This window comes from Cupressus sempervirens, chromosome 9 (genome assembly GCF_028749045.1).
Source record: "Cupressus sempervirens isolate cs-2001-9-10 chromosome 9, ASM2874904v1, whole genome shotgun sequence".
Taxonomy (NCBI): Eukaryota; Viridiplantae; Streptophyta; class Pinopsida; order Cupressales; family Cupressaceae; genus Cupressus; species Cupressus sempervirens.
Window position 1 is genome coordinate 435,389,887 of NC_143126.1, and position 12,708 is coordinate 435,402,594.

Below are 12,708 nucleotides of genomic sequence, written 5' to 3' on the forward strand. Positions count from 1 at the left end.
TAGACTTGATTCCAAATTGATGTTATCTGTGTATTCAATCTTTATGGTGTATCTTACTTATCGAATCAAAGGCTATTAACATCCTTACATGTTCTTCCCACCATCCTCCACCATAAACCATCTAGTTGTAGTTTGTGCGACTACCTCCTGCACCTTATGACCATCCTCCCAACTGTATGGTCATCCAACCTACACCATACAACCCTCCCATTGCACACATATGACCTCTCAAACTAAACCATACGACCACCTTTGCTCCCACCGTACGACCACCTCTTCTTCCCACCATATGGCCACCTCTTCTCTCACCGTTCAACCACCTCTACTTGCACCGTATGGCCCTTTTTTACAAAAGTACAACCCTCTTCTGAAACTATACAATCCATCTACTACTATCGTACGAACATCAATTGCTACCATATGCCAATAGAGTCTCTAACAAAAGTGGAACATTACAGTGGTATCAGAGCCAATGATTATTCTAGCCTGTGAAAGTGAATGTAAGTATATACCCGAAGGAGAAGGGGAAATAACCTTGTTGGTAGAATGGTAGATCATCAAGATCCTATGATAGAACTCATCAATCTTTTAAGAGAGCTCAGCAAAAACCAAATGCATATCAACAAATTCCAAAAGCTTCTGGAAGAAAGGACTGTAATGTTCCCATCATTAGATAATTATTTAATCAAACCTTTGTTAATGGGTTGATTGATTTAGTATATCTCAGACCCATTTTTATTTAATTCTTTCTATGGGTTTGGTCATCAGCTATCTTTGTAAATCATTGGGAAGTTTCTCCAAAGGGTATTTAAGCATGACATGTAGGTAGTAGGTAGTAGTATAGGTATGTGATTTGGATTATTTCTTTGTATTGCGAATTCTTGTTAGATTTTTGGACTATTTGTCATTTCAGAAGTGAAAGATCTAACCCTCACCCTGTTCCATCTATATTGTTTGGCTTGGATCTAAAAAATCAGAGTGCTACTATTATTTGCAACTACATTATAGACTTGATTCTGAATTATTTTTTGTGCGTATTCAAATTTTTATGGTGTATCTTACTTACTGAATCAAAGGCTATTAACATCCTTGCATGTTCTTCCCACCATCATCCACTATAAACCATCCAATTGTAGTCTATGCAGTTGTCTCCTGCACCATATGGCTATCCTCCCAACTGTATGGTCATCCAACTTGCACTATACATCCCTCCCATTGCACATGTATGCCCTCTCATACTAAATCATATGACCACCTCTTCTCCCATTGTATGACTACCACTTCTCCCACCATATGATCCTCTTCTCCCACCGTATGACCCTTTGCTACTATTGTACGACCCTCTACTATAACCATATGGCCCATCCGTTACTACTATATAGACATATGTTGCTTCGGTATGCCAATAAAGTCTCCAATAGAAGAACATTATAGTTAACTATGCAAAATCCAAACATGAAGAAAATAAAAGAAGAAATAAGTACAAAGAAGGAAAAAGAAGGGCCATCAAAAAGTAGCACTAGATACAGATAATCTGGAAGAAATTGAAAAATTATGATTCTTTTAAAAGATAGTTTATGGACTATGGTAATAACCCTTTTTCCCCTTCGTCCATGTGCTTGGTTCATAAAGAGTTTAGTACTTTTGATGAAAAAAAAGAAAAAGACACCTAGACCACTTAAGGGAAAGTGGAAGGTGAAGGTCTCATAGAAGCCATTAGTCTGGTTGACTATGATGAATATGTTGAGCACGATATAATAATGTTTATGCATAATGTTGAGATAATGAGGTTGAGAGCTAGGATTAGAGTCAAAACCCTAACAATAAAAGAAAGGAAAGGATTCCTATGTTGAAAGTGGTTGATGAGGAGGAGTTCAATGTCAAATTAATAGAGGAAGATATTAATGATTTGGCAGTTAATCCTCCTCATCATATTTTACAAATGGTAAAAGTGGTCTCCCTGTATACTCTCAGGCTTGACAAATGGACCTTCCATTCCCTTAAAATGTTGAGACTTAAATGAAGAGCCCTGGAAGGTAAAATTGATGAGATACAAAGGAAAGAGGAGGAGGGGGGGTTGAAGGAGAAGGAGGTTGAGATGAGGGGTAATGTGGAGCTGATCAAGGAGCTTCAAAGAAAAAATATTAAAATAGAAAATGTGACCAAAGATACTCTTTCTAGATTTTAGTGTCTTCTTGATGTCATCATTGATTGTATAAACAAAGTATATTGAAATTTAGATTTAAAAAAAAGGTAAATCTCATGCTTGACCTAGAGGAAGATGAGAAGGAAATGGAGGAAGCTATAACTAGTAAATGTACCTACTACACTCAGTAATGGGATAGATTTATCAACAATAAGATAAATTTCAAGTCAACTCGGGCATCCCAACTATGCTCACCACTTCAGCTCTACACATTGATCTAAACAAAGTTACCATAGAAATTCTATGAAAGAGGGTCTTCAACATAGCATACATCCAAGACCTAGAATTCATAATCTCAAACATTAAGTATGGTCTTACAATTCCAAATCCAAGATTCTACCAACAATGGGTGGTGGGAGACAGAGTAGTTTTATCTTACCCTATTTTGGAAGTAGAGGATACAAAAGGCTTTCTTGAATGGATCTCAACCCAGAGTAGGAATCTTGATTTCATGTTTTATTTTCTTATGTCCGGATTCCTCCATCCCCAAACTGGATTGACATCTTTATAGTAGACGATCATATTGGAGAATGGGAATGGGAATAGGATTAGGCTCTAAATGATGAATTTGAAGAAACTTCCTTCAATAGTCTATCAAGAGAACTAAAATTTCTATGATGTTGTGTTAGGATGTATAATGGGTCACTTCTAAATTTATATTACCATTTATCAAGTTTAACATCTCCAATTTCATAAACATGGCTTTGTAATAAATCGGTATAGATTCAAAAATGTCAAATGATACATTAATCTACCTTTAATTATGTCCGAGATCTTTTTGGGGATTACAAATTCAGACAATCCCCCAACACATGTAAATAGATGAAAAATTTAGCTGTTCTATTTTATACCAAATTTTAATGACGGATATTACTTGGCCTATTGACATGGCATTAAGGTACGAAATTAAGCCACATTTAATAAGAATTCAATCAAAGTAGTAAGAATAATAATTATAAGCATTGATGATTGTGAATAAGCTTTCCTTTGGTCTTTTTAATCATCAAGATATGGTTATCAACTCTCCCATTTAAAGAATCCTACCTTGCTTTTGCAGCTCAATGTTTATGGCTGTTCTTTTTGGATTTAGGCTAGTTTGTAGATGTTTCCATGGATATGCCTATTTGCAAGAGGTCTCGGGAGAGGGAGACGTCAATTTTGGGGGTATTAGTGATCTTAGGATCTATAAGATGGTTAGTCATAATAATGATATCGTAATTAGGGCTATCAAAATTGGGGTTGGGGAAAATTTATAATAGTTAATGGATAGACAAAAACACAGCACACAAATTGTAGCCATATTCGTTGCTACTATTTTGCAAGTAGATAGGGATAAGGATTCCATCAGGGATTTCTGTAGAGTTGTCTTTAAGAAGCCCATTATCATGAGCTTGATGTGGTATTGGAAAACGTAGATGATAACCTGTGTATCCCAAAATAGAGTGAGTAAGGGATTAATAATCACCCTGTCCAAGTTTTTATCCGAGACTAGATAAAAAATTCAAATGAAATTTGCAGAAAGAGAGGAAGAAATCACGTGTAATTGGATGTTTCTACTAGGTGCCACCAACAAATGCATGTGTTGATTGGAAAGGCATGGAGTGGTATCTTCAAGAGGAAGGAAGGATTTATTAATTAAGCCGAACTTGAGTTAGGACATATTTTGGTCTGTTCACTATCATTACTACTTTGATATTTCAGTTGTTTATAGCTTTTATATTGTATAGACGTGTCTCCTTTTCTTTCTTTAGGTTGGCTCTTCTCCTTTGGGGTTTCAGTCTAGTTTTTTTTGGTTTCCCATGCATTGTTCTTTTCTTTTAGCCTTCATCTCTCTCATTTTTGTTCTTTGGGTGTGGCCTTGTCCATAGGGTTGGCCAATTTTTCTTCAGGCCTTGGCTTCTCTCTTTGTTCGCTTTTTTGGTTTTTTCCATTTTTGGGCCTTAGCTAGTAGTCTTTGGGTTTTCTAGGGTTTGTCCTTAGATCTATTTCAACTAGTATAAAAAATGTAAATAAACAAAATATCAATGATATAGGCATATTGAAATAATTATATGGCTTCATGGAAAATCTGTTGACATTCCTATCTTGTGATTTAAGCATGCCCTAAATTATAGGTTTAAGATCATATTAGAAACGGATATACTGTGGATTATTTTGAAAAGGTCAAAATATTTTCTAAATTTTATTTTATATGCATTATAATGCATTCAAATTATATATATATATTCTTCTTTGTTGGCCCCTATTTTCATTGGTTAAGTTTGTTGATTGTTTTGGTATAATTAAATCTTACAGAAACTCAGGATTGCCCTCATTCTTTGGGGATGGTAGACATTTTTTTTGTTAAACACAACCTACAAATTTAAAACAAAAAATGGGAAGAATGATTGAGTAATGGCAATTTGAAACTTACTTGAATGTTCAGGAAATCAATAATTGCGGGTATGGCATGATTTATGGATAGGTAATTGATTTATGTTTGCTAACTTCCCTTCACAATACAAAATCCGGTTGGATTATGTTGTGGCCCTCTATCTAACTCCCAAAATTTGGAATTCTTTATCATTCACTAATGATGGCATATGGGTATCATTAGTATTGCATATGTTCTCGTAGGAACAATCCCAAATAGATATCTAGATTTGAGTGTAATCTTTATTTATATTCCCATTCAATTCTAGATGATAGCTAAAGATTTAACTAGTTCTTAACAATAAGTAGGCTCATCCCTATGTGCATCTTATAGCAGACTTAATGTGACATTCGCTAAAAGGCCTATTTTAAACAAATTTTAAGGAATCTCAGGTTCATACAGCAAGTTTATAATTAGTATTCATATACGGTTGAACAAGTGTGTTAATGATTTAAAGGAACATCTTTTTTGGATAAACGGAAGCAAGATTAATATACTATATAAAGAAAAATCTAAAGAACAAAACCAGAAAAGATGATGACCATATTTTTTATTATACAGAGTAATTATGTTTAATCATCTTATTCCAATCATAGAAAGGACTCGTAGATTAATTTTAGCTCAACTAAACTAAATTGGCATCAATAAATAAAGGACCACAACTTCCAGAAAAAATCAAACCATCTCCTCACATACTAAGCTGAAACATTATTGATTATATTAAGAATATTAAGAGGGAAGAAGGAAAGATAGACTAGAGGTAACCACTATGAATTATAAAAAGTAAGGTTTTAACAAAATAAGTTTCTACTACTAATGAGAAATATTATTGTGCAAAGTCAATTGAACAAGTTATATGGACACTAACTATAATTTGATATAACTACTAATATCCACCTTGAACAAGAAACTTGTGAAAATTAGTCCAAGCTTAGCATATATAAAGAAGATGTTGAATAAAGAAAGGAGACACAAAAGAATACTGTCAAATTATGAGGGAAGGCCCTCATCAAAATATCAATGTAAATAGGGGTATGTCTCTTTATGAAATTTGTAAAATGTAGGTGGACAAAAGTTTCTGGACTTCTTGCTCCATTCTTTCCTACCTTGTAATTTTTATTAAGCCTTTTATAAAATTTAAAAATTAATTTCTAACTTCATTCAAATATAAAAAATTAATAATATTAAATTAAAAATCGTTATCACCCATAAACCATATCTGTTTTCTCACTAAATGAAAGTCTCTCTCCTCCAAAACAGAATTGCAAACATGCTCACGAAACATCAAGCCTAAATATTCTGAAAATATTTTATTAATCTGCATTTTAAAAAATCAAATTGGAAAAGCCCATACAATTTTAACAATCCCCTTACAAATTACATAGATAATGCCTTCATGAAGACAGACTTATTGGTCGGTGGCTCCCTCGTTTCCATGTTTTTGAATGCACGTTAGTTGACGAAAGCACAGTGACGTCTGATTTGTCCCGCCGTTCCGGTGAGTACTTCAATTTCAGACATCTGTTGAATGGAGTTTTTGAAATTTTCGAAAAATAAGTCTGTACCGTTCAACTGGTCGTCAACGAACTCTTTGGAGATGGAATTTGTAAGAAGAGCGGCGTCAGACTGAAAGAGTCCTCTGTTTTGTTTGAGATTGGTGAAGTAATGGCTATCGAATGTCACTGAGCTGTCGGGATCCATCTCTACTGTGGTCGTATTATCAGCAAGGCTCCTGCATTTATTCTTCAACATCTGAGCGTAGGTTGTATCGAGGGAAGGGTCCATGTCTCCTTTGCCCGTAAAATTGTAGAGTCTGTTGCTGAATAGATTGCAATGGCCGATTCCAATCGTATGTGCACCTATTCAGAATATTCAAAAATTGTAATGGAAATGTGTGAGTTTATGATTTAATCAAAAATTGTAATTTTATGATTAATATTATCAGATTTTTACAATTCATTTGAAATATATGATTTGTTTTTAAATTCAATTGTGTATGTTCTTAGTATCAATGTTTCAGATATTTCGCTATTCTATTCTTACATTCTCTCATCTTGATGCTAGGTCATAGAGTGTGATTGGAAACAATTAAGTCAAGAAACAAATCATGCATTTTATGATTAACTAGGAGAGAGGATTCAATAGTTGAGGGTCATCCTTAAAACATCACATTCAAGATATTGGATAAATAGTCAACTAAATCGTGTGTGTGTGTATATATATATATATATATATATATATATATATATATATATATATATATATATATATATATATATATATATAATTGTTTGGAAAATAAAATAAGTGTCCCTCTTAAGGTTGGAAAATGTAAGTTAACTTTGACTATTTTCTACATGGTAAAAAGAGTTGGGACCAATTGTATACATTAGGATCTTGTAACTGGTGAGGCATTACATGATTGCTTTTTAAAACAAGAGATATTTTTTATTTTACTATAGATAGTTATCATTAGCAAGGAAATTAAATTTTGAAGTCAACTGCAATACAATGTTATCAAATATATAAGCTATTATATCAGTAAAATATCTTGTATAAAATTAATTTCTGTTAGTACAATTATTAGAAAGTGTTCAAGATAGTAGCCCTTCTTGACTAATTCCTTTTATTAAAAATCAAATTTAGAACTCATTATATAACTTTGAGAACATTCGATTAAGCAATTGTTTTTTGGAAAAGAAACACTTGGATCATATTTCTTCTTGTTCTCGTCATGAGTTTCGTTAATGAGAAACTATAATCAATTCCTGAAATATTACGAAGATTATAAGAGAATATATGATTTATATTTATATACCTGACAGAACAACTAGGTCTGAAATGTTTAATCCTTTGCTTGCAAAGGATGCGTGCAGCTGTGAAAAGTTGAAAAATGGAGAGGGAATATTGTTCAAAGCTTCATTCATAATTGATACCATTCCATCCCTACGTCCAGTCCTCACCTCCACAAAGGTCCTCCGCTCTGATAAATTATTTCAAATATTAAGTTAGTATTCTTGTAAAATATATATACCTATATTTAGATATTCTTCTTCTTCTTTTCTTTCTTGACTTAATCCACATACTCTTAATCTTTCAGATCATAATAGAAAGATTACTGAACATGATAAGTTGAGCTATGTTTATTACCGCACAAACCACAGCATCTCGTGCAACCAGTGCGATGATGTCAGCACATGAAACGACGCCTGGACATTTCTTCTCTATTTCTGCTTTCACATCATCAATTACTTCAAATCCGCGCAGGCTCAGATTTGGAATGGCGTCACGCTCTGCATTGTTCGCTGTTGAATTCAAAAGCACTGACGCATCGCAACCCTAATTTAAAATCACACCTTCACACATCAGCTTTGTAATGTAGAGAATATGTCTATATATTGATTATTGACAGAGAAAAATAAGCATTAAACTAACAACTTGCTATCTTAATTGAAAAAATCGAAAATAGTAGGGATTTTTTTTAGCATTTGTTCTTCATAATCTGTATATTTTGTAATTGAAAACAAAACAAAACTTGAAAAAAAAAATATTTTAGCAAATCGAAAAAAAAAAAGGTTAAACTTTTGATATTGGCGCCTTAAACAAATGTGGGGACTAATAATTAATAATGAATATTGTATTACTGACTCGCACAAAACAGTCATGGAAATGCATGCGCAAGAGAGGAGCAGCAAGAGTTCGATCTTTTGCAATGTGTTTCTCCACCACTGTTTTAACAATCTCCTCAGCAGATGGACAGCTGTCTTCATAGAATTTATTACTTAGCTCAGATCCCTCACACATAATTATGATTGTAAAAAGGCCAGCAACAAGAAGAAGAAACCACATATTGATCGCCATCTCTACTGTCTTGTCTTTATCTTTAATTCGTTGTAGCAATTGTTGATGGAACAAGTACTGATTAGGCCTTCAATTTATACCATCCAAAATGAAGCTAACTTCACATGTATTCAGCACCAATATTATATATTATTTAAGTACATGACGTTTTGGTTGGTTTGATCGGTCATCGGTAACCATGTTGCTTGGCATCAAAGATTGCTAAGGATATGGATAACGCTGACTAAACCTAAATTATCCCTTGCAATCTTCTAATCTTCTAATGGGGTGTTTTATATTGTTCTCTGTTAGAGCGTCAGTTTATTTTGATATTTTTTTTTAATGACTTATTCACTCTGTCCAAATCATATGGAATATAATTGAACATACCATCCCTCTATGTATTTAAGCACTTGAATTACAATAATCACAATAACAAAAAATTCAAGTTTCTCACATTATAAAATATATTTCGTACTCTTCTTGTTTGTCAGCGTCAAATGAGCAACAATGAAAGGATGAAAGGGTATAGCTACCAGCAAACCTGCAAACATGGTGTACGCAATCTTAAATGGAACTCGTTGACATTGAATGTAATCTCTGTTCATAATAACTGTTAAGTTGTCTACATCAAGTGTCTCCAGCAAGCAAATGAAAATAAAAGAAACGTTGCTTTAACAAACATAACTACCTCTAATTATTTATCAGAGTCAACCATATTTTGGGTTCACTTCAATTATTATATTTAGTTTCTATAAGAGGCATAGACCAACTTTGAGGCACGCACTTCAGGTAAGTAAATATATAATTTGAAATTTTATGGTTATGCACTTAAATGGTACCTCCTTTTGGCTTCTTCTTTTCGCTTCATTATTTCTGTTAAACTTGGTTTTTTCCATAATTTTAATTTTTTTTTAGTATTTACAATATTCAAATAAGGAAAATCTACTTTTAAATGGTTTAAAGTCAATTTTTTCTTATCTATAGAGTTTTATTGTCTTGAATTTTTCCTAGATAGTACATAAAATTTCAAGTGGAATAATCATCCCAACCCAATTTCATGAGGTATCTATCATCAACCTTATGAACTTCAAAATAAGAAGTATATTTATAACAAGAGTATTTTGTTGTTTATTTATTTTCATCCATGTGTACTACTTTCCCATGTTACATGTTCATCTGTTTTCATCTACATGTACATGTGCAACTAAAAACACGGTTGGTTAACAGAATTGAGAGTTTGGAAAGAAACGTCTCTATTTTGGTCAACAATTACCAGAAGTTATTGGAGGTCATGGTAGAAAGTATGAATAAAATTTTTGGAAATGTGGATATGCACGTGGAAAACATCATGGTGGACTTAAAGGAGGCTAAGGGAATGGAAGAGACATCGGGTAAGAAAAGAACTAAATCTATTACCAGGAAGTTGAAGGCCAAGATCGATGAATAGATCAAAGAGGATGTCAAAGTTGTTGCCGAGAAGATTAAGGAAAAGAAGGAGGAGATAACGCATGAACCAACATAATGTTGGGTTGGTTCAATTGTTTGTGTTTTTACACATAGTTTAGTCATTTGGTTTTGGTGCTCGTTCTAGTCTCAATTTGTCTACTGGTCTTTTGTGGGTTAATAGTTTTTTGGGGGTGTTGGTTGTCTACTCCAACACTATTTTTTTCTAATAAACTTCAACTTTTATTTTGTAAAGACAATTGGGGTTTTGGGTCCCTTGTAAAATACTTTTTTTAACCCTTAATAAAAAATAACACCATACTCAAGTTTGTAACACCTAATGTAGATAATGAAAAAGTGATCAAGCTTAATTTGCTAGACTAACTCATGAAGTTTCCAGTGAAAAACTCAATATTTAATGGTATTTTCTTGTTTCTCTCCATGAGTAGACAAATTCTAACAAAGAAAAAAAATTCTAGGTGAAAATTGTACCTTGACATAATAAAATGATTTTTAATGATGTGTGACCCATGAGGATAGGGATTCCCCCTTTTTCTGTGTTGATCTTATGATTCTTGACTATTTACCATGGGGTCATAGTTCCAACATTGGATATTTGTTTATGGGGTGGTTTTAGTTATAGGTGTAACACCCCACTAGGGAACTCAAAAGGTCAAGACTAAAAGCTTCTAATTTTAAGGGACAATAGGTTCCCTAACATTGTCCTTTAACATATTTCTTTTTTTTTTAAATTCAAGAGTTAGTTTTACACATCCAACCTACTCAACAAGTATTTCCTAGTTGTAAGTGACTTAGTTGTAATCACTTAATTTCCCTTTAAGGTAAATGCACAAATCTGTGTCACCCCTAGACCTAACTTTTTGATTCTTTCCAAAACCATTATGTCCATAACAATTCCCTCCATATCAATGTGGCACTAACTACGCACTAGATGGCATCTATGTGTGCAAGGAGGTTTTGGCCAAAACCTTTCTAGCCAGACCTAGCCCTGTTACAACAAAAACCCCAAAAAACTATATAAATCAAAAATTTACATTAGTCATTGATTTGAATGAGAGGCATTCCAAGGATTGTGGAGTGTCTAGGGGGCTATAGTTGTGTTTTGGTCAAAAACAATACAACAACTTCTTCTTTTTAAATTTTTTTTTAATGTTTTATGTCTTATTTTTATTTTTTAATTAATATAGTATTTTTATACAATTTTTTAAATATTGCAGGGTTTTAAATGGTTAAAGTAATTTTTTAATAAATATATATTTTTTAAATATTCTGTTAATTTCTACAAATATATATGTAATATTTTTTTAAATTATTTTCTTTTGTAATATATGTCTAATATTTTGTGGAATATTAGGAAATCTAGAAAAATTTAGCAAAGATTACCAAAAAAATTAAAATTATTAAAACTAGAAAATATTAGAAAAATTTGATAATATTTGATAACATTATTTCCTTATTGTTAGAAGAATTAGAAAAAAATTATTCATTATTGTTATAAAAAATTAGAGAAAATAATAGAAAAATTAGCAAACATGACTTCATTATTGTTAGAAAATATTTTTAAAATTAGACAAAACTTTTGAAAATACTAAGTATAATACCCCAAAATTGGCATCCTAGACCAATTTTGTTGATTAGTCTCAAAACATCAATATATACCAATCAAAAAATTCCTAATTTAATGGGCTTTTCTAAATCTATTTCACTACTTAACATAAGTGTCAATTGCAAAAAAACCCTATGTTTGCAATAATTCTATACTCTTATTTGATTCCTAAAATATGACTTGATTTAGCTAATAAACCCTCTTGGTTAAATTAAATTAAAAGTCCTAATACATTTAGTTTAATTTAATCACCCCTTTAAGCTAAATAACACATGAAAATGGAATTAAATACATTTAATTAAATATAATCCCTCATTTCAGTTATTGTATTTAATTATTCATTAATTGAGAAAATCATCAAATATGAGGTAATAGTTAATTAAAATCTCAAATATCTTCCAAAAATATCAACTTGATGCAGGGGCATCACCTCCACCATCAAATTTCATATAGTGAAATTGGGTCAAGACATGGTGATTTATTATTTTTATTGTAATGTGTTCAACAAGGAATGGTATGATATTTGTAACTAAAATCACGAATAGACATAAGATAGGGGAATGGTTTGTAACCGCCAAGATAGTCTTTAAATAGGCATCTTTTGTAATCAAAGGGGAGGTCGATTAGAAGCAGTTGCAAAATATAGTGAAAGTTAGGAAAATATCTGGGCTCTCTGGTTTCGAACTAGAGATCCATTCTTAGTTGCAGTCATTTGAATCACATGTGTATTCAAATTTGAATTTAATAGAAATGTATTTTTCTGAAGTTTTATGTGTTCCCTTTTGTTTTCTCTATCATGAAGAGTAGAATGGTGATAAATGAATATATCAAGTTTGATGGATGATTCAGTTGTTATTGTGGTGGAAATATGTCCAAGGTTTGAGTGTTTTACATCATATTGGTATTAGAGCTCAGAAGATTTTGAGCATGTAGATGGATAGAATCTACACCAGGCAGTGTTGGGTTGTTTTGGATTCTTGTTTTGAGGTGCAGAATGGTGCCGATTTGCTCAGCTGCAATGCATGGATAGGAGAGGTCTACCAAAGGATCATAGGAGATGATCCAAGGCTAGAGAGGATGGTCCTTTGTGTATTGCCAATAGACTGGGGAGAGAGGCATGATGGGACTCCCAGATGAGGGATAGGAGGTTGTGATGCAGCATGGATGAGTGGATTG

The 12,708-nt window shown here is 32.6% G+C and overlaps 1 protein-coding gene across 1 annotated transcript; it reads right to left on the reverse strand.

Moving 5' to 3' along the window:
* Positions 1-6,071: 6,071 nt before the first annotated feature.
* On the reverse strand, positions 6,072-8,519 carry LOC149539162 (peroxidase 56-like). The gene is made up of 4 exons (XM_089799130.1): positions 8,268-8,519; positions 7,779-7,958; positions 7,438-7,600; positions 6,072-6,478 (listed from the first exon to the last, which is right to left on the reverse strand). Exons 1-4 carry the CDS (start codon positions 8,478-8,480, stop codon positions 6,072-6,074), a joined length of 963 nt encoding a protein of 320 aa, XP_089655256.1. The 5' UTR covers positions 8,481-8,519.
* Between the last annotated feature and the right edge of the window lie 4,189 nt (positions 8,520-12,708).

Coding starts and splice junctions, on each gene's coding strand:
- LOC149539162 (XM_089799130.1), bottom strand. CDS start 8,480: ATGGCGATCAATATGTGGTTTCTTCTTCTTGTTGCTGGCCTTTTTACA. Junction 7,601..7,778: donor TGGTTGCACGAGATGCTGTG/GTTTGTGCGGTA, acceptor AATTTATCAGAG/CGGAGGACCTTTGTGGAGGT. Junction 6,479..7,437: donor AGACCTAGTTGTTCTGTCAG/GTATATAAATAT, acceptor TATTCTGAATAG/GTGCACATACGATTGGAATC.